At 38.4% G+C, this 23220-nt stretch overlaps 1 protein-coding gene across 10 annotated transcripts in view; it reads left to right on the top strand.

The window, feature by feature from the left end:
• The window catches only part of KCNQ2 (potassium voltage-gated channel subfamily Q member 2), a 129857-nt gene that overhangs the window by 43455 nt on the left and 63182 nt on the right, over positions 1–23220 (top strand). For all 10 annotated transcript variants that reach the window (XM_074227476.1, XM_074227453.1, XM_074227470.1 and 7 more), the window contains exons 2-3: positions 18688–18778; positions 22530–22656. In XM_074227476.1, coding sequence (XP_074083577.1) covers positions 18688–18778; positions 22530–22656 — 218 coding nt within the window. The remainder of the gene's footprint in view (positions 1–18687; positions 18779–22529; positions 22657–23220) is intronic.

The raw sequence follows: 23220 nt of genomic DNA, 5'->3' as shown, positions 1-23220 counted from the left end.
CTAATCAAGAAATACATTTGTCTTTCTCGAATAAAGACTCAATTATAAAAAAAAAGTGAGACCTTACTCATCCTATTGTTTCTCAACAGAAGTGCTTAATTGGAGAGACATTGTATCTGGGTAATTCATCATTTTATTAATAAGGCTGGCATGTTATTAATAAAAGATGTCATTGGCACTTTCAAAGTGCCAAAGACCCATCATGGCAGTGGGCTCAGAGTTTACATGCCTTTGGAAGAGTGAGTATATGTGAGGGTGGTAATACTCTGATTGGATAACAATTAATGAGAGAATGAATATTATAATGAGAGTTGGGTCATATTCCAAGGAAGCTTTTGAGGATACTGAGTACCCAAATCTTGGTCAAAGAGACATCAATTTTCATATCATCTCTCTGACAAAGGAGAGAATGAACATTTTCCCAGACCTGTTTGAGTTAACACAATGAACAAGAATCAATCCAGTCAAACTTAGAATTTCTTTTACTGTCTTTGATTAGATCTTATTCTGAGTAAGTCTTTGAGCAAGATTTTCCATCTTGTTTGACTTCTGGTTGGGGAAGTAGAAAAGGGTAAAAACTCTAATCCTAAATAACTATTTATTAATACATGAGAGAAAAGAACTCATCAGGCAAGATGTAAGAAAACTAGAAAGTAGGAGAAACCAGGTTATAAAGGTCTATAAATGTCAGAGGATTTTATATTTGAATCTGGAGGTGAAAGGGAGCTGCTGGAATTTATTGGAAAAAAAAGGTTAATAAAATGGTCAGACCTCTACTTTTGAGAAAGCACTTTGACAATCTAACTGGAGGAGGAAATGGAGTGGGTGGGGACTTGTGGCAGGCAGACCAATTAGCAGGCTGTTGCCATGGTCCAGGTGCTAGGTAATGAAGCTCTGCATCAGCTGTGGTGGCAGTTTTAGGAAATAGCAAAATAATGAATCAAGACAATGGTTAGGTAAATTCATCCAGAAAATAATGGTTATCAGTATTATTTTTAGTCTCTTGTCCCTCATACAGAAATGGGTACACCCTCCAGTAAATTCTTTTGGTGGAAAAATAATTTTAGCATTTTGTAAACCTTAAAAGCACCAAATAAATGTTAACATGTGTTGTTGTTACCATTGTCTCCCATTGAAAAACTCACATGATCCAGGACCAAAACTTGTCTCACTGGATAAGATAATGGAGATATGAAATGTGTATGCTTGTACATTCATCTTGGCTCTAGACCCAAGTCTCTAGCCTGTAGAATGGATTTCTTGGGGATCTTCCCTCCCTGGTCTCTTTAGCTTGAATGCTTCAAGTGCTGTAGGTTCTCATGCTTATTCCCTGCTTTGCTGGCTGATGGCATTCTTCAGATCTCTCTGGGGTGTTTGGAATACTCTCTATAGTCCTAAGAAGGTTGCATTTTTGGATCACCATGGTCATAGGTGCCCCTATTATACTGCCTGATTAAGGCCTTTACTGAGGCCAAGATTCCTGATATAATTTTTTTTAGGTTTTTGCAAGGCAAATGGGGTTAAGTGGCTTGCCCAAGGCCACACAGCTAGGTAATTATTAAGTGTCTGAGACCGAATTTACACTCAGGTACTCCTGACTCCAGGGCCGGTGCTTTATCCACTGCGCAACCTAGATGCCTTGATACAATCCTTTTAACCCGGCATAAATCTCATAGGATTCTATTGTCTTGGAACTTCCCTGAATGAGCATGAATTTTGTGACTTCTCTATGGGGTGCTCGTAGGTCCATTGTGCTTTCTTCCAGGTTTCTGTGCTGCATTCCAGATAAGTCAGATTGACTTTCTTCCACTTTTGGCTTTCTTTTTTGTTCTCTCCCTTTACTCTGAGTGTTCTACAGATAAATGAAGCCTGGCTATAGTTGAAATCTATGGTCTCCTCTATGGGCTATGCTTTTAACTACCCCTGTAATAGCCTCTCCGTCCCATACCAGTCTAATATTCTTTTTGAAACACGAGTCCTTCCTATTTCTGACTTTGATACAGTGATAGATTCAGTGTCCATGGGTATACTTGGTCTTGGCATAGATACTCTCTTGATCAGTAACTGAGACAGAAGAAAATACAATTAAACAGAAGAATTATGAACATAAGGCACATTAAATGTCTGGGCATTTTTTCCAGGGCTCATTTAATTGAATAAATTGACTAATGAGCAAAGGAAATTAATTGTGGTTTTAAAATGTTGCTGTTTTGGGGTATGTTTGTGTTTGTGAGTGTGTGCTTTTCTGTGCAAGCAACTAAATGATGGCTGACTCTTTGTTATCTGTTATTCACCCAGAATAAAACTCTAAGGACATCAAGAGCATTTCTGGGTCAAATATCAGCATCTGTCAACTATTACACTAATAGTAATAATAATAATAATAATAATAATAATAATAATAATAATAATAATAATATTGTTAGCTACTATTTGGATACTTTACAATTTGAAATTGTAATTTTCATTTAACATTTAAATGTAAAAAATGTAATTTAAATACATACATTTTCTACTTTGATCCTGATATTATCAATGTCAGTCAATAGTCAATAAATACCTTATTATGTAACTACTATATGTGAGACACTATACTAAGAACCTCTGTGTGAAACATTAATGATGGGTTGAAGCAAACTTTGGAGTTAGAAAGACTTCTATTTAAATCCGATCTTATTGACCCTTGACTTTCACATCTTTAAAATGGTCAGTCCTTGGAATACCTCACAGAGCTGTGAAGTTTAGATACGTTCATGCATGTAAAAAAGCTTTAGAGTTGGAAGGAACCTCAGATGTCATGATATCTAATCCCTTTAGATTCAGAAATGTAGGTCCAGAGTGGCCAAATTCCATGTTCAGTTTTGTTCAACTTAATTGTTGGCCTAGGATCAAATAACTCATAAGAGGCAGAGCTGAGATTTTAACTCAGACTCTCTGACGCCCAGTTTAACATGTTTCCCATTTTTATAATTTTATAGTTATTTTTATATCTTTTTTATATCTTTATTATTATTACCATTATTAATCATTCAGTTGCTAACCAAAGGTTATACCCTACAGAGGATAGTCAGGTATCTGCCTAGACAGTAAGGATTGGGAGATGGTGACTTTGGTGTATACTTGTTTAAGAACCATGGAAAACACTTCTCTGGGATGATTTGCATAGACTTGACAGGACTAGGTCCTTGAAGGAATAGGTTTTCCAGTTTATAGCCAGTAGAATATGTGACTCTTCTATGGGAATTGTGTTCTTGTCCTAAAGCAAACTTTAAATACAGCACAATCTTTCCCTCTATTCTTCCACTTCCCACACCATCCCATCCTTCCTATGGAGCTAGGATATGACTGATTAACTTCTTGACCTGAGCCTTAGACTTGAGTGTGAATTTACTGATGCAAAAGCATTTATGCCTATAGTTTCTGGTGCTGCCTGAAATAGGTGTAGCTTTGAGTTATCTTCTCATAGAAGGCTGGATGATAATGGTAGGATAGTGAGGGAAGGCAGTCTTTTTCCAGTTGAGGTTAAGTGACTTGCTGAGGATCACACTGCTAGTAAGTATCAAAAACTGAATTTGAACTCAGATTCTTCCAATTCCAGGGTCAGTTCTCTATGCAACTTTACACCTAGCTGCCCCTCTTTGCTGTTTTCTATAGGAAAAACTGAACTGGGTCCAAGGGTCCACTTTGCTGCTATCATTTGTTTGTGTGACCTTGACTAAGTTGCTCAGCCTCTCTAGGCCATAGTTTTTTCCTTTGTAAAATGAAGGACTTGTACTACAAGACTTTTCCATTCCTTTCAAGTTCTAAATCTGTAATCCTCTGTTTATCTAGTAGATGTTTAACTGGCTCTTCAGGCTTCAGGAGTACTTAGGGGCAAAAATCTTACCTTCAAAACTGTGATAAAAAATTCATCATATGATTCCTTTGACCCTTACTTCCTTTTTAGTTTTGACTTGAATTCTAAAAAACAAAGGGAATGGCTTCTCTGTAGGTAAATTCACTGAGTCAGTATCTTTAGCTTGCAAAAAGATCCCAGTCAACCCCATTTCACAGGGCTGTGCTTCCTGCAGTCCAGCCTTCTGTTCTCCCAAGTCATCTTTTGGCAAATTGTCTGTTTGAGTCTATAACAGTGGCACCATATTGATAACTCCCCTGTCCATTCCATGAAAAGATTCCGTGAAAAACTGGGCTCAGCAATTCTGGGGGGGGAAAAAAGGTGACTAAATTGCATAAAGGAAAAGCAGGGACTTGATGTGGTGTCCAAATCACACAGAGGGACTGGACATGCTAACTAAGCCCCACAAGATTGAGGAATTAGATCATTTAGGTGTGTGTGCCTGTTAATTAAGGAGTGATATGTAAGAGATCTCAAACCTCAGAATCTTTAAGCAAAGTTCTAGAAGCAGAGAATTAATGACTTTGTGTTGGCATGTCTGAGTCTGTGTGTCCCTAAAGATATCTGGTCTTGTAAAGGGAACAGGAGAGAGGGAGCACAGAGACCCTGTCTCTACCTACAGGGTCTCTACCTGCTGAACTTAGTCTCCAGAGCTGTTGTGGGTGAAGCAAGAATTGTTTGCAATGGTTTTAATGGGCTCTTTAATTGTATGGGAAAAACATACTTGGGCTTCTGGAAAAATCCATCTGACTTTCCTCAGGTGATAATGACCAGCTACCCTCTTTTGGTCAGTCCTGCAAATGGCCAGAGAAATTGTTGACTTCATTAGGCTAAGTGCCTGGGAGAGTGTAGACTGGTCAAAAATCAGAGGGATATAGCCAGGCCTGTAGTTTTCCTGGACTCTTAAAAGAAACCGAAATAATGAGGGGAAGGAGAGAACAGGCTTAAGGTAGGAACATGAAAGACTGAGCATGTCTGCAGGTATCTTAACATGGTGAAAAGAGATTCATAAAAGGAAAAATTCTATCCCACATAATGTAATGGTCTGTTTATGGTTGAGGCTGGAGTCCAATGTGAATCACTCCCTGGTGATCTCTAAATATGCTCCACTGAACATGCATTTCCCATCTCTTCCAAGCTCTGCAGAAATCAGATGCAGGGAGGAGGAAAATCCTGAGCGTTCATTAGAAGGGCCAAGATGCCAGTAGGGCCCTGGCTGAGCTAGACCAAGACTGGGGAATGCAGCCAAGAGCCCAAACCCAGAATTCTCAGACTTGTGTGGGGGAGGTGCAGAGGCTTGCATCACCTAGTCACATGAGAAAGGGAAAGAAACATCCAAAGAGAGCAGAACTTATAGAGGGATGATTTAATTCAATTCAGTCTCCAAAAATTTATTGCACACCTAATGTTTTCAAAGTGTTGTGCTAGGCCCCGAGGAAGAGAAACAGAAATAAAAATCCCTCCCCGTAAAGTATGTAAATTCTTTTTTTTTAAATTTTTTTTGCAAGGTTTTGAGTTTTACAATTTTTCTCCCTCCCTCCCTTCATTCCCCTGCTCCCCTCCCCCACCCGACAGAAAGCAATCTGATATAGGCTCTATATGTATATTTATATATATTTTTTTGCGAAGCACTTTAAGTGGCTTGCCCAAGGCCACACAACTAGGTAATTATTAAGTGAGGCTGGATTTGAACTCAGGTACTCCTGACTCCAGGGCCCGTGCTCTCTCTACTGCACCACCTAGCCACCCCCTATATGTATAATCTTGCTAAATATAGATCAATACTGATCATATTGTGAGAGAAGAATCATATCCAAAAGGAAAAAAAAATTAGAGAGTAAAAAGACATAATACATAAGACAACTTAAAAATTGAAGATAATAAGCTTTGGTTTTCATTTAAACACCGCAGTTCCTTCTTTGTCTTGGATTATTGCACTGCTGAAATGAACAAATCCATCATGGTTGATCATCACCCCATGTTGTTGTTAGTGTGTATAATGTTGTTCTGGTTCTGCTCATTTCATTCTGCATCAATTCATGCAAATCTCTCCCGACTTTTCTGAAATCCTATCCCTCATGATTTCTTATAGAACAATAGTGTTCCATCACATACATATATCACAATTTGTTTAACCATTTCTAATTGATAGGCACTATAAATTTGCCACTACAAAAAGAAACTGCTATGAATATTTTCTATATGTGTGATTTTTCCCCTTTTTTCAAAGAATGTAAATGCTGCAACAAAAACATGTAGAAAAAAGTTGATAGACCATTTATTAAGCACTTACTATATGCTGAGCAAGGCAGTTTATGGGGTATTCTGAGAGGACTAAAACCTCTGGTGTGAGGGTTTACTGAGTCCTTTTCATGACAACTCATCTACCTTTCTTTGTTGTTCACCTGTCACCTAACTCTCACCTGTGTGTAGCATTCACAGTGGCCACACCTTGGTAAAATTGTCTTTGACAGATGGACTAAACCACAAAAGGTGAGCCTGAAATCTGTCTGTGAGTCAGGGGGATGTCTACCCCAAGAGTGTAGCAGATTAGGGGAATGAGAACAATTTGTTCCCCTAGCCAATGCTGAAGCTGATACTATGGAGGGCTTAGAGATATTGATAACAGATATTGAAGATGCCAAGATCATCCACTGCATTCCAGGCCACACATAACTTGTCATCTAGACTTTTGTCCTGCCACTGGATTTCAATGACTAGAAGAGAGAGAGTGAGAGTAATGATGACTTTGTCCTAAGTCCTCACTTAAATGCAATTCACTCACAAGTCAAGAAATAACTTATGATGTCATTGGTACTTTTTGAGAACAAAGGAGGAACAACAATTAGATGCTAGATACTGTGCTTAGTATATATAAAATGAGGCAAAGTAATTTTAAGATGAAAGGAGTAAGAATAATTGAGGGGCTCAAGGATTGTGAGAATGAGGAAAGTTCTCATGTTGGATGTAGCACCTGAGAATTAATTTGAAGAAAGCTGGAGATTCTCTAAAGAGGCAATGAATTCCTGACAGAGGGATGGGCCAATGTAAATAACTTCTTCCCAGAACTTTCTGGTCCTGGGTTCCTATTCAAGGGTCTAAGATATTACTATTACCTCTCATAGTCCAGGAAAAGGTCAGTAGAGGCATGAGGTCCTTCTAAGTTTCCTTCTAGACACCTCCTGTATATTATTAGTTACCCATTTGGAAGTTCATGTCTTCTGTGTATTCTTCCTGGAAGATTAAGTTACTGGGTTTTCAGAGGGAAGGCTTGTGTGTTCAGAGAATGGTAGAACTGGAAGGATCTTAGAAAACATCTAACCTAACCCTCTCATTTAAATAGTCATCCAGATGGAGGAAACCACTTTCCCAAGACCACATTATCATAGGATTTAGTGATGAAAAAGATCTCCAAGATAATTTAGTCCAATCTTATCAATTTATAGATAAGAAAACAGAAGTATGGGAAGGGTAACTGATTTCTCCAAGGTCACACAGGTAGGAAGAGGCAAGATTTGAAGTCGGGTATACTGACTCCAAATCTAGGACTTTTCCATGGATATGTGTTACTTGATCACTTTTCAATAGAACCAGTATTATAACACAAGTCTAGATTTATAGCTGGATATAATCACTGGGTTATAGATTTAGAACTAAAAAGGACATTTGAGGTCATCTAATCCAACCATCTCATTTTACAGATGAGAAAAACAGACTCAAGAAGGTTAAATGACTTTGCCCAAGTTTACATGAATAATAAGTGACAGAACTGGGATTTGGATGAGGGTTTTTTGATTCCAATTCTGTGTTTTTTCACTATATCATAATGCCTTCCTCTCCTATTTTTCTCCTTTACTGTGCTGACATAGTCTTTCAGCATCAGTCCAGCCCCATAGACTTTCAGGAGTTGTCCATCTGAAGTCCATTTAAGTATCACATTGAAGGTTCTATAATAAGACATTTGGTTGTTAGATAATTAACAGTGATTAATACCTTAGGCCCTGACAGTGTCATTCATGCCCACAGAGCTAATCTGGGAAGATTAAAATAAAGAAGTGACCTTTTAATTTTTGTGGCAAGTTATGTCAAAAGGCTTAAATTTCCTGGAGGCTTAATGGTATCACACAAAGTTAATGCTAGAGAGATTTTAGAGATCATTTAGTCTAATTTCCATACAGATGAGGAAACTGAGGCTTACAGTACAAATGAGTCTGTAGATAACTGCTTCTTCTCTCTCCTGTAACTATCCAAAAGGATAGCTTCTCTTTTAATTATAGTTATAGAACAAAGAAAATCCATTTGGTAATACACATTGTAGTATGTCTGCTCAGGTGAAGATCTCTCCAAAGGAGGTCAGTGAAACCCTGCCTCTTGGATAGGATAAGCAAATAGGCAGGTGTGAGTTTTTGTCTTTTTTCTCATGGCCCAGATACTGCTCAGTTAATCTTTTCATTGATGCCATTGCTCTGGGTTATTGGAATTTAGCAATTTATAGGCCTTGGGCTGTGTGATTATTGGAATTTCAGGCATGAGCACTGTGTCCCAAATAATGCTGTCTGTCCTTTCAGTCTGACTGAACTGACAAAGGCACAGGTGAGATGTGGAGTGTTTCTGCTAATAAACTGTGAAATGGTTGGAATTTCCTGACTGAAGCTACAAAAAGTCAGAGAGGAAAACTGCTTTGCCACTTCATTTGGTCTTTTTTGAGTCTTTGAAATGATCTGTAAATGATCTAATTTCTCTCTTCTCTCCTTTCAGCTAAGTTTCTAGTTACTTTAAGTCCTTTTCTTCCAGACCTTGACTCATCATCAAATGACTAGCTTGCTCTGACTGGCCGTTTTTTCATCTTGCCCTTACTCTCACTGCCTTGCTATATTTCCCCCTCCTTCTTAGAGTGAAATAATCATTATTGGGAGAATGATGAGGGTCCCACTCTAAGTTCTTCCCCAATCTAGGGGCAGAAGCAACACTTTGAGCTTTTCCTACAGCAAAGATGAATGAGAGGCATCACATTGTCTAAAGAATAAAGTATCGGCTTTGGAAACACTCCTACTAATAAAAATAACAAGAGTTAACATTTATGTAGTACTTTTAACATGACCAATGACATCAGGAGGGTGATGTTGTGACTTGCCAATGAAATGAATTTAAGTGAGGCAGAAGCTCTGTAAAGTCCTCAGTCTCACTCTTTCCTCCAGTCATTGAAGTTCAGAGACAAGACAAAGATCGAGATGATTAGCATAGTCCAGGTTGCAGGAAGTAACCTTGGCCTTTCTAAATTAAGACCTTTCCCCCAGATCTCAGTTTGACTGAAGCCATGCCTATTCAATAACTAGGGGTTAGGTAAAAGTTGAGACAAAATGACCCAATTTGACAAAAATGACCCAACACAAAGAGGAAGATCCTTAAAGTTTCTAGTCTGAATATAAAACAGTTGCTATTTATACTATTCTAAGCCATCAAAACATGAATAGTGATGCCATTCCTGGCCGAGTAAGTTTTTGCCTTTTCAAAGGGCAATTATATATGAGATATCATTCTGTATAGGTAGAGAGAATTTGCAAACTTCAAAGTTTTATATATTATTAAGACAGAAAACAAACGTTTATTGAGTGCTATAGACCAGGCACTGTGCTAGTCACTTTACAAATAATATCTCATTTTACCCTCATAACTATCTAAGGAAGTAGATGCTATTATTATTATTATTATTCTCATTTTTACAGGAAAGAAAGCTGAGAGAAAAAGAGGTTAAATGACTTGCCCAAAGTCATGCAGCTATTGAGTACCTGAGGCCACGTTTGACCTCAGCTCTACCTGACTCCAAGTGCAGCACTCTCTCCAGAGCATCACCTAGATGGAATGGAAACTCAAAATGGAATGACTTTTCTTAAAAGGCAGTGAGTTGTCCATCACTGGAGGTCTTCACACAGTAACTACTTTTTTGTTAGGGGTGCTGTAGGAAGGGTAGAATTCCTGCTTAGATGCATATAATCAAGGCTAGAAAAGGACCCTGAAGTCCTTTTCAGCTCCTGGATTCTATCAATGTACAATAATCTCTCCCCTTACTATAGAATTAATATTTAATACTGGTGCTTGGCAGTTTTTACTTCTTAGGAGGTGATGCCATGACATGCAAGTTCTCTTCCGGAAGGAAGGACAAACAACCTCTGAGGGTAGTAGTAGAAACTGCCCCACTGGCAATCCATTTGGAAATGGCCCACTTGGTCATTCTTTGGGCCCTGATTGGCTCAAAGTCAATGTAAGTAGCAATTGTATCTGTTTTGGTCAGAAACTCAGAGGGTTTTTCCTCTCCAAGATTTTTTTTTGACTAGGTAAAAGAGGCCATTCTGCCTCATTTATTACCTAGTCTTTATCACTGAAAGGGAGTTGCATGAACTGAGACTGTTAAAAACATTAACTTAAAAAGACCAAGGTCTCCCAATGCATATAGGACCATCTTCAGTTGTTCTGATCCATCTTGGCCAGTGGACCCTGGTTGCTCCAGGGGAGAAAGTGAGACTTAATGACTACCTAGTCTTCTCTCACTCAAATTCAATTCATTTGTATGACTATGGCATGGTACTCTTGAAGAATGAAGGACAAGGCCTTGGGCAAGCCACTTAACCCCATTGCCTTGCAAACACTTAAAAAAAAAAGAATGAAGGACAAACAATAACTTCTTAGGATGTTTTCATTTCCTATCTGGTATTATTCAGTATTTCAAGTATGAGTCTTATTTTTACAAAAAAAAAAAAAAAAAAAAAAACCAAGAACTCCTGAAGAGTTAGGGGTCATGCCTTTTCCTCCCCTTGATTCTGTTTCATGGAGCTGAGTACTTTTATTTCTTCCCAATCCCTAGAGTAAAAGAGTAAGATTGATTGTGGGAAAGCTGAGTGAGCATTTGAGAGAATCCCACACTCCTGCTGCTGCTGCTGTCCCTGGGCTGTCCCATGGCTGAGTCTCTCTCTCTCACTCTCTCCTTTGTGGGTGGTTTGGTGTTTACAGCCTCAGGGGGAATTCAGACTGAATGAGCCTGCCATCTGGGCTTTGTTCTTCCTCCTCCTGTTCCTGTGCAGTGGCACCAGCCTGAAGCTTTCACCAGCCCTCAGTTAACCTGGTTATTTCTCCCTAATCTGTCATGCCTAACAGCATCATCACTGATGGATTTCAGATTGAGTTCTCTATTACACACTGACATTTCCCAGAATTCTGGCCACAAGGGCTCTTCATTGGAAGATGTTACTCAGGAAATTAGGTTGACTGTTGCCCACCCACCTGGACCCAGACATGTTCTTCTCTCCATACATTCTAGCTCTTTCCTTTACATTGTCCTATTGATGTATCAGGCAAATAAAAACTGACTCCACATTTTTCTCCCAAGATCACATTTTTTTTCTTCCCCATATATAGCTACAATGAAAGGAACTACTTTCAAAGAAGCTTTAGTTGATAATCAATCACTATTAATGATCTCCTTTATGACTGGCAATCTATTTTTATAATATTTTGAGTTCTGGACTTGGAAGTCTGGGTTCGAACTCTTTTTCTGGAACAAATAAACTTGATCTTAGGATGATCTCTTAACTCCTTAACTCCTTAGTGCCCCTGAACAACTTTCCAAGATTCAGAGAACTTTTACACCAGGAATTCCAATAGATAAAATAATTATTTGGTATTCCCCACCACCAACTCAAGCCCTCCTCCAAAGCATTTTGTGCTTGACAGTTATTTATAAATTATTTACAAATTTAAATTTATAAACATGATATTTATAAATGTTATAGATTAATTATAAATCTTCCAATTCTGTAAACTTATATATTGGGTTCTTTAATTTGAAGAGGAAGAGAGAAACTAAATAACATTTCTTTTTCTGGGTCACATAACAAGGTTTCAACTTTAATGGCTAGTCCTGAATGCCTAGCCATTTGTTGTACACAATCAGTTGTATTTAATATGTATTAACTAGATTGTATTAGAGCAATAATATTTCCCTTTGGGTTTTTTATTTGCTATAAGAGCAACTTTTCCTTCCTGCCTGAAATGCAGGAATAGATGGTATACTTTCTCCTGACTAGCTAAACTGTTCAGTTTCCTCTTAAGTAGAATGGAATAGCTGAACTCCTTTTTACTTTTCTTTTACATATATATATATATATATATATATATATATATATACATATACATATACATATAATTTTAAAGGAAATTGAAATTGATTTGCTCAGGGTCACACAGCTAAGTGTCTGAGACTGAGTTGAACTCAGATCCTCCTGTCTCCAGACCTGGTGTTCTATCCACTGTACCACATAGCTGTTCCTGCTTTTTTCTGAAGTGCCTATTGGTGTTGATATTCCATGATCTCATGAAATAACAATATTCATTCAACATTTCTCTTGATGGAGTTAATCCAAAGATGCCCAGAACACTCAAATTATATTAGAATAATTCTGGTAGAAAAGTCTGCTGTAGCATAGGGTAGATGGGACTGGAAGTCAGGAGACAGCTTCTAGTCCTTCTCCACCAACTTACTATGGCACCTTGGGCAAGCCACTTACCTGTTCTGGCCCTGGATTTTTTTTTTTAGGTTTTTTGCAAGGCAAATGAGGTTAAGTGGCTTGCCCAAGGCCACACAGCTAGGCAATTCCCAAGTGTTCGAGACAGGATCTGAACCCAGGCACTCCTGACTCCAAGGCCAGTGCCCCATCCACTACGCCACCTAGCTGCCTGTGGCCTTGGATTCTTAATGTAAAATTAAGGGGTTGGACTAAATAAGGGCTGTCTAAAACATAGCTTTCAGTGTGATTTTATGCTTCCTGCCTGTGGTTTTAATTTTCATGAGTGAAAAAATAAAATAATAATTTGTATTTTTAAATCCCATCATTATTAAATAATCTCATTGGTGTTAATTTTTTTGGTATTTTAAAGCAGTATTATGGATGGATGGAACATATCACATGAAATTTTAACTCTATCTGTGGGATGTGTTCCATCTGTATGATGGAAACTAGTCAATATGCATCTACCTTTATACTGCTGTGTTGTCACTTTGTTGTTTTGTATTTGCTTAGCGCCTTTTGTTGTACTGTTGACACACCTTCCCTCCTTAAAAATACCATGACATTTCATAGCACTTACTAAACCTAAGGTAAGACTACAAACTTACTATTATATTAGTATACTGTATTTCTTTATTCTGGATGTGGCCCTCAAATAATTATTTTATTTTAATGTGACCCTAAGATAAGCTAAGGTTGGATAACCCTGGACTAGATGATCACTGATGGCCTTCCCAGCTCTAGATCTGTTGAACTGTATATTTTCTAAGAATACTTTTAATTTGAAGTCCTAGGATTCTTGAGCACTCAGTTTGGGGCTTAGCATTTTAGGAATATAGTGACAAATTGGAACATTGAACATTTTCATAGGAAGATGACAAGATCTTAAAATGGATACACTAACAAATATTTAGATAGCACTTTAAAGTTAGCATATCTTTTTGAGCTTTATGATAATTTTATGAGGGATACATATAATGGATATTATTCTTCTCATTTCACAGATAAAGAAACTAAGACTCTTAGAGAATGAATGATTTGCTCAGTTACACAGCTAGTGAATGTCAAATGGAATTTGAACCCAGGTCTCCCTGATAAATTCATTATTCTAGTAGTGTAGGCACAGTGGATAGAGCAGTGGGATGGGAAAAAGAAAGGCATCTCAATGAGTTCAAATTTGGTCTCAAATACTTAGCTATGTGACTCTGGGCAAGTCACTTAATCTTATTTGCCTCAGTTTCCCATCTATAAAGTGAGCAGGAGAAGGAAATGGCAAATCACTCTGGTGTCTTGCTAAAGACACAAAGAGTCAAACATGACTGAAAAATGGCTTAATATCCAAAGTCATACCCTGTTGCTCTTTGATTGAATGAATTGGGGATATTTAGATTGATGGAGGGAACACTTTTGGCTTTGGGGGCTTTTATATGGAAGGGAGATTAGACTTGTTTTGCTTGACTCCAGAGAATAGAATCAGGAGCACTAGGCAGATATTGCAGAGAGGAAGATTTTAGCTTCATGCAAGGAAAAACTTCATAACAATTAGATTAGAATGGCTTGCCTCGGGAGATAGTCTTGTACCTGCTTCTATCTTGTCTCAAATGGTTCTTTCAATATTTCAATGTGTGGGTGTCTTGGCTCTAAGCTCTTTGGAAGAAGAGTGTGTCTTCTCTTGTCTCTCTTCCCAGCACTTAGTACAAGATTTCCTAAACTCATTGACTGTTTGCATTTTGATTTCAATAAAATTCCCATAAGGTAAGACTGACTCATAAAGAAGACAGGAACCATAAAGAAAGTTTGATTTGAAACAACTTGGAATTTCTATAGATTAATCAGAGGAACATTCAAACCTTTGGCATTTCTGGGGAAGAACTGATTTGGTGACTGGGGCCATTGTGGTGAATTCTCAGTTATCTTCTCTTTGAATTGTCCAATCTAGACTGGATGATCTTTTGCTCTCATGGGAGGAAGCTCACAGAGGTCTGAATCTGAACCAATTCACTGTTGGACTAGATAAGTTAGACCCAAACAGGTAACTCTCATTGAAGGATATATCTCAATGGCAATTTTTAATGCCTTTTATAAGCTGTTTTGTGGAGACTCTTCTTAGCAGATAATCTAATTATGTTGGTCCACAAACATTTAAGTGCTTACAACATTCTGGGCACTTTGCTAAATGCTGTGTATATGAAGAAAAATGAAAATATGACCTTTGCCTTCAAGGACTTCACATTCTAAACATGAAAACAGCCATGATTCTAGCTATTTAGTGTAAATATTATATAATCTCAGAGGGAAGGTACTAAGTAGGCTGTTTATGTTGGGGTGGGGAATGTTCAAAAAGTCTCTCAACAAAAGCCTCTTCACAAAAGGTGAGATTTGGGCTGAGTCTTGAAGGAAATGTGGAACCCTAAATGAGGAGGGAAAATTTTCCAGGTATGAAGGGCACTCAGTTATATTGCTTGGTTTTTCATTACTAGATCTGACTCCTAAAGAGACTTATAAAAGGGTGGGGGAAGAACCTAATTGTACAAAAAATATTTATAGCATTATTTTTGTTGTGGCAAGGAACTGGAAATTAAGGGGATGCTTATTAATTGGGGAATTGTTGAATAACATTTATGAATTGATGCAAAGTGAGCAGAACCACTGGTGCAAAACTGGGCAATAATCAATTATAAATGACTTAATTATTCTCAGTAATATAATGATTCAAGACATTTTCAAAGGACTCATGAGAAAAATGTTAGTAGCAAATAGAGAAAGAAATGATGGAATCTGTATGCAGAAAGAGGCATAATGGTTTAACCTTTTTCCATATTTTTCTTTTGGTCTGTTTCTTTCATAATATGATTCTAAAATGGAAATATGTTTTACATGATTGCACATCTATCTGGTAACCTTTATCAAATTGTGATCCATATCAAATTACTGTCTTAGGGAAAGGGGAGATAAGAGAGGGAGAAAATTTGGAACTCAAAATAAAAAAAGAACGTTAAAATTTGTCTTTACAAGTAATTGGAAAAAAACAAAATACTATTAAAAGTAAAGTCATATCTAAACCCCAAAATGCATGATTTGGGGGGGATGGAATGTTGTATGGGAGGAAGGTTAAGAAGGCTAGCTAGCATCTAACTAGAAAGGTAAGAAGCAGCCAAGTTTTGAAGAACTTTAAAAACTAGGGTTTTATAGCGTGAGTATTGGATGCTGAGCATTATTTTTTTCTTCTTTTTTTAATTAAATATTTTTATTTATTTATTTTTCCAACTACATGCTATGATAGTTTTCAACAGTCATTTTTACAGGGTTTTGAGTTTTACAATTTTCTCCCTCCCTCCTTCCACTCTCACTTCCCACTGACAGAAAGCAAACCTGCATAAGCTATACATGTATAACCATGCTAAATGTAGATTTATATTAATCATGTTGTGAAAGAAGAATCAAATCCAAAAGGGGAGGAGAAACATTAAAGAGAAAAAAATCATTATATATGACAACTTTTAAAAAGTGAATATAGTAAGTTTGGTCTACATTTAAATTACACAGTTCCTTCTCTGGATATGGACGGTATTTTCCACCACAAGTCTTTTAGAATTGTCTTTGGTTATTATTTTGCTGAAATGTGCAAGTCCATCATGGTTGATCATCACCCAGTGCTGTTGTTAGTGTGTATGATGTTCTGGTTCTGCTCATTTTATTCTGCATCAATTCATGCAAGTTTTTCCAGGCTATTTTGAAGTGTTGTTCCTCATGATTTCTTATAGAATAATAGTGTTTCATCACATACCACAAATTGTTCAGACATTCCCCAATTGGTGAGCATCCCTTCAGTTTCCAATTCTTTGCCACTATGAAAAGAGGAGTTATTTTTTTCTTGAATGTAGAGAAGTCTTTGGCTCAGGGTAGAGGAGGAAATGGAAAGGAGGGGGAATTGGGCAAATTGCAGTAGGCTATATATATGCTGTTTTTCTTCATAGGCTCTTTCTTCTCCCAGACAGTCACTATGCACTTTGATGCAGAACCTTAAACAGTGGTCACCCTCTCTCAGAACTTGATTTTCCAAACTGAGCCAATTAATTCAACATCTGCTCTCTAAACACAAGCTTGGGAAGGGGTGGAGCCTGAGTGAAGCTAAATGGCTATCATTGGAAAATTTTTCTCACAAGCAATCTCAGACCTTCTTTCTTTTTTGAGTGGTGGATAATCTGTGAAGGAAAGTTAAAAAGAACAGTATGAGGGAAGAAAAGGACAAATAAATAGTTGGGATTAGAAGGTCTGGGTTCTGGTTCCCCAGCCTGTCTTGAACCAGCTTTGTGGCTTTGCTCTATTGGCCTCAGTTTTTCCAACTGAGAGAAAAAATAAAATAAAAAAGTACACAGCAGAGAACAAAAGAACAAGGGAACAAAGAAAAGCTGGGCAACTTTAAAAACATGTAGTATTTATTATGTAGGTTTTCTTGAAATGAAAATTTATCATTTTATATTGATTTCTCTCATAGTCTGCTGTGTACATGGTCATGATTTTTTTGTTTTTCTTTTGTTTCTTATTTTGTATTTACATTTAAAATAAAAAAACTTGAATGAAAAGGGTTGGATTAAATGAACTCTAAGATATGTGGATATCCAGAATTCAGAAGAGAAAGTAGATTATAGTGAGATATGAAGAATTCACAGAGAGCTACGAGTAGAATGTGGGTGATATGGTGGATAGCGTGTTAGATCTCAAGTCAGAAAGACCTGAGTTCAAACTCAGCCTCAGACATTTAGTAGCTGTGTGACTCTAGGTAATTCATTCAACCTCTGTTTGCTTCAGTCTTATCTGTAAAATGGAGATAATCAACAACACTTCCTTCCCAAAGTTGTGAGAATAAAACAAGACTTTTGTAAAGTGCATAATAAATCTTAGAGCACTCTACAAATGTTAACTATTATTATTACGTAGAAAATAAAATATAAAGTATGCCAATTATATTGAAATTCAGTGAATTTTTTTAAAAAAAGCAAGTTCATGGACCCCAGTTAAGAACCCCTACTTTGAGGGTACTGATTGGTCATAGGCTTGTAGTTTTAGAGGAAGAAGCTACCTCAGAGGTCATCTGAATGATCCAAATCTTTTATTTTGGAAATGCTATATGGAGGTGGGAGTAGAAGTTAAGAGTTAAAACCAAGTCCTGTAGGACCTGGAAACCCAGCAGTTTCTCTCTCTCTCTCTCTCTCTCTCTCTCTCTCTCTCTCTCTCTCTCTCTCTCTCTCTCTCTCTCTCTCTCTCTCTCTCTCTCTTTCTCTCTCTCTCTGTCTCTCTCTCTCTATATCTCTGTCCCTCTCACACACATTACCTCATACACACAGATACAGATATTGACACACACATCATCACAGTGTGTAATCACAAGCAGGGTGTAATCATGGAATCTCTTCCAAAAGAACTGAACACATTCAGGATTGGGTTTTGTTATTCTGGGGTGGAGGGGGTTGGGATGATATTATTTTTCCATCATGATGATCAATCCCTTTAACAAATTAAAAAATGTTCATGTTTGTCTTCCAGGGAAGGGACTAGAAAGGACATATTCCTGTCTGCAGCAGGGTCCCTTTTGTGAGCCAAAAAGTTTGTTGATAGGCATTCCTCCTGCCCCCTCACAGAGATCTGTTTTGTTTTGCTCTGTGTAGACCCAGGTGTAGACCATTTGTGGTATGCCCCACTTTTAGCAAACGCAAATCAACAACTATTTGTAGTGCCAAGACCTCTCTGTTCAGTACAGATTCATAGAATTTGAGCCAAAAGGCACCATATGAGCAAAGGATTTAGAGCTGAAAAGGATCTTGGAGATTTTATAATCCTACCCTTTCATTTTACAAAAAGGGAAACTGAGACTCAGGGAAGTTAAAGTACTTGTTCAGTCACACAGGCAGTAGGGCACAGAACAGGGATTTGAACCCTGGTTCTCTATCTACAAATCTTAGTTTCTTTCTACCACACTGCAACTTTAGAGAAAATTTTATTCAATACTCTCACTTTACTAATGAGAAAACTGGAGTTTAGAAAGGGAGACTCACTTGTCCAGTGTCACCCAAGTAGTGATTACCTAGCCAGAACTCAAACCTAGGTCTACTGACTCCAAGTCAAATTCCGCCCTTGCTCTCAAGAAGCTGATAGTTTTAACTGGGAAAACTAAAACAGAGCAGTTGTAGGTCATGCCCCAGACTGAGTGACCTTTCTCTTTTTCTTCAGGTTTTTGCTGGTTTTCTCCTGCCTGGTACTGTCAGTCTTCTCCACTATCAAGGAGTATGAGAAGAGTTCAGAAGGTGCCCTCTACATCCTGGTGAGTCACAAATTTTGTTCAGATGAACATGGGCAGAGAACATGGCCAGGGTTGGAGATATATCCAGGGTGAAGAAGACTAAATAAAGGCTCTCAAGGGGGGATTTGGGGAAATGGGATCACTGAGTACCCTTCTAATGAGAAACCAAGAACCCCTTGATCAGGATCAAGGAAGCACTATTTTGGATGACCTGAATCATTTTGGGATTGGTTAGCTTTCTATTTCTTTTATATCTCAGTTGATGTAGCAAAGCCTCAGATCACATTCATGAAAACTCATAGAATTCTTTGCTTTATTTGTGTAAAGTTTGTTTTCCCTATAAGATACAAAGGTTCCTAAGGGCAAGGACTTTTGTCTTCTTCCCAGTCCCTCCATCATTGGTGTCTTCTTTCCAAAAATTATTTTATAGTTTTTTTTTTTAATACATTTATTTGTGAACATTTGCTTCCCTGATAGAATATAAACTCCTTGAAGTCAGGGATCATGTCTTTTCTTTATAGCTCTAATGCCTAGGACTATACCTGGTGGAGAAGATACTAAAAACATGATCGTGGATGGTCTAATGATTTGTTCTCCCTTATCTCTCCCAATACTTATGATAGAACAACACAAAAGGGGCTAAATAAATATTTTATTATTGTTAGTAGTAGTATAATTCATAATAATAACTCACATTTTTATAGCATTTTATAGTTTAGAAGGAATTTTCCTCAAAACTATCTTATGAAGTAATGAAATCTTACCCTTCAATACAGTTAAAATAGTAAGAGAGCTGAAGAGACAAAAATTCTACTTAAAAAGCAACTTGATGATTATAAAGCAAAGTGTTCTAGACATAGTAAAATTCCAGCAAAGTAACACATTATCATAACTTGGAACCCTGTACAATGCCTTTGTTTTTGTATAGCTCTCTTTCTCTAGCAATTAACCAATAAGGTAGGTCTTATTTATATTGCTTGAGATGGACATTATAATAGTTATTTCTGCCTTCTTATGCTAATATTAAAACAAGATTATCTCTGCCTCTCTCCCATGGTTAACATTAAAGCAAGGTTATCTTTCTCCTCCAGTACTAGTATTACAATAGAATTATCTCTCCCTCAGCACCAGTTTTACAGCCATCATCCCCATCATGTGACAGTAATGCTACATTCAGTCTTCCTCCAGTGTGATGTAAACAATATAGGCATATTCTCCCCATAGCAGAAAGAACCCTGGAGTCTAGAATCAAAATTCTCCAGGCAGAACCACTGTATTCCATTCCTCTTCTCAACTTGAGCCCTCCACAACCTGAGCCCCCACCCCCAATCTTGGTTGTTTATGACTAGATCCCCAGAGGAGCTAGGAATGCCTTTGACACATGCTTGTTAGCAATTTGGTGTGTGTGTGTGTGTGTGTGTGTGTGTGTGTGTGTGTGTGTGAGAGAGAGAGAGAGAGAGAGAGAGAGAGAGAGAGAGAGAGAGAGAGAGAGAGAGAGAGAAAGAGAAACGTGGTAGTGCAGAGAAAAACTCTGAGTCAGTTTGAGCTGGCTAGGCCCCAGCAGCAGAGAGAGAAAGGCTGTCATGGTAACCAAGTTTTAATTGTTTTTTTTTCAATTTCAGACAAAGCAAAAAATGAAAAGCTCTTAGGTAAGGGAAGAATAGGTTCAGAAAAGAAGTTTAATAAGCCTTTCTCTCTTGGGCTTGGAGGACATCCAGTCTTCTCTCTTAAGAATTACTTTCTATGAAGTGGTTGAATTTTGAGCTCACAAAAGGGAAAAGAATAAGAAGTTCAGCTGTGGGGGGCAGTTTTATGGGGTTCTTGACTTAAGCTGGAACCTACCAGTTCTCTTTTATCCATTTCACCATCACCCTATTGTCCACTAAAGGTCCAGAGTTTGTGCCCATAAAGTGGGCAGAAGCCAAATCGATCAGTTTATTTCAATCATACTTTAAGCTTTCTTCTCCTAGTTGTGTTGTCCTGGCTTGTGCAATCTTTCCATCATTTATTCCACCTATTTCTATTGAAAGAAGAAATGGATTGGAAAGAGAGGAGTGGCACTCAGGAGGAAAACCCAAACCCTCAGAATTCCTTTGGGGTTTTCAGACCTATTCCAGGTCAGACCAGATGTCGTGTGATATGGAGACCACAGGCAAAATAGACCTAGGGTCTGCTTTCCATGGGAAGATCTTTATTTGCATGTTGAAATGCTATTAACCAATAAATATTTAAAAGGCCTACCATGTGTCAGGCTTTTCAAGTTGTTGGGGATACAGAGACAAAACTGTTTTAGGCTTAGATTCTATCAGGAGAGACAAAACTTACATAAGACATTAATTCAAAAATAAGAGCAATAGTTTTTTGGGGTTTTTTTGAGGAGTTGCTAGCTACGTTTAGTACAAGCTGATAGGTGGACCTACATCTTTGTTTGAGCCTAGAAAACTCTTGTGGAAGTTAAGGGTGGTGTTTGCTGGGGAACAGGGAGTCATTGTTGATATGTGCTTCCCTTCCTCCTTGGAATCTTACAGCTTGCTGTGGGGTTCCAGTGCAGAAGGGGAGTGAACCCAGTGAGCACTGGGCATGCAACTAGGGGGGATTTACCAAACTGCTGCTGAAATGAATGATGAAATTAGACTCACTTCCTGTTCACAGTGACACTGATTTCAGGGATGATTTGCTCTGACATCCAGATGTGTTGGAAGACACCAAGGGAGAATGCTCACCTTTGGTGCCTGGTATCATTCAGAGAATAAGATTCCCATAAGGAAAGTTCCTGGGCTCTTGGGTTCTCATAGCTCCATTTTTTAAATTGTTTATATGCCTTCAGGGAAAAATCATGAGAAGGCAGTGAGAATGGGACTGAGTGGTGAAAAATCTAGGCTTGTTTCCAAATAAAATGTGGGAAGTAAGAAACTGCAACTCTGGGGAAGCTCAGTGCCATTTTGGGTGCATCCAGGGGTGGAGAAGTCTGTGTGTGTGTGTGTGTGTGTGTGTGTGTGTGTGTGTGTGTGTGTGTGGTGGGGATAGTTTGTAGGTTATATCATAAGAATGTAGCATTTTTTTCTCTGAGAGAACTTTGAGAACCAGGGAATTAGCCTATCTTTGTGAACTGTTTGGAGAGGATGGATTAGATAATCCTTTGAATAGCAGGATTTCATTCCAAATCATCAGCTGTCCCACATGAATGAATATTTATTAATTTATTAATTACTTTTAAGATATCAGTGTCTGGACGTGCTTGTCAGGAGTCCTAGGGTTCCAGGTTAGTGGCAGGATTTGTTTGTATCTAGTTTAGTTTCTACTCTGCCCCTTGCTGACTGTGCAGCACACTTTCTATAATCTAACTGGAGAGTTTTCATATCCAATTCACATTCAGAATCTGGCCACATGGGATCATACTCCCATGAAGCTCCATCCATTTGTGTTCTTTTCTTTGATGACCTGGTTGCTGGACAAGGTCCATACTAAGATTCTTTAGTGGATGCCTTCAAATGGACCAGAAGTCAGAGGGAATTTAATCTCATGCAGATTCAGTTTCATGCAAACAGTTTTTTCCCCCCTGACTTAAGCTTGCTGATTCCAAGCTTCAGTTTAATAATTCAGAGCCCTTAAAATGATCTGGTTTCCATAAAACTAATATATTACTCCTTCAACTTGGTGAGGGAGATCCTGTGCTTCAGGGTAAAGATCAATGGCTTCAGGTGTTCCACAATCACCTGGTTCAGAGAGCAGAGAAGCATGTAGCAGCCATCGTGTGCGGTTTTCTTTTCAGGAAATCGTCACCATCGTGGTTTTTGGGGTGGAATATTTTGTGAGGATCTGGGCTGCTGGCTGTTGCTGTCGCTACCGGGGCTGGAGGGGAAGACTGAAGTTTGCTCGAAAACCCTTCTGTGTCATTGGTAAGGACTTTCCCAAGAGGGCGTCCTCTGGGGCATGGGGAAGACCCTGAGATGGGGGCAGCATGTGGGGGCTGATAGCTGCACGAAGAGCAACAGCCTCCCCTTGCTCCTCCAGCCCACACTCTGCGAGATGAGGAGGTGACATTTTTTTCCAGGCAGACATGGATTGTTCTTTGTTCTTATTAAAGGGCCCTCTGTGAGGGGATCACTTGGGAGAGGGGGAAAGCACTGCCAAGAATCTCTATATTGTGGTTTGGACACCTCCGGCTTTGAGCGAGCCAGCCAACCATATGCAAATTCAGATAGCAGTAGGTCCATTTGGAACCAGAAGTCCAGGCCCCTTTGAGAGACATAAGTGGGTGAGACCCATGCAGAGTCAGCTGAACATATGATAAGCTCAGCAGACAAATAAATGAAACCAGCTCTGATGTTGGGAACTTGTCTTTGATGGATTTGAAAGGTAGAGGTTGACAGGATCTTAGTTTAGAGCTGGAAGTGGCCTTATAGGTCACTGAGTTCAATACCTTCCTTTTCCAGAAGAATAACTGAAACCCAGAGAAATTA

Source organism: Macrotis lagotis, chromosome 1, assembly GCF_037893015.1.
Source record: "Macrotis lagotis isolate mMagLag1 chromosome 1, bilby.v1.9.chrom.fasta, whole genome shotgun sequence".
Lineage (NCBI taxonomy): Eukaryota > Metazoa > Chordata > Mammalia > Peramelemorphia > Peramelidae > Macrotis > Macrotis lagotis.
Note: the sequence above shows the minus strand (reverse complement) of the source record. Positions and strands in the feature narration are given on the sequence as shown.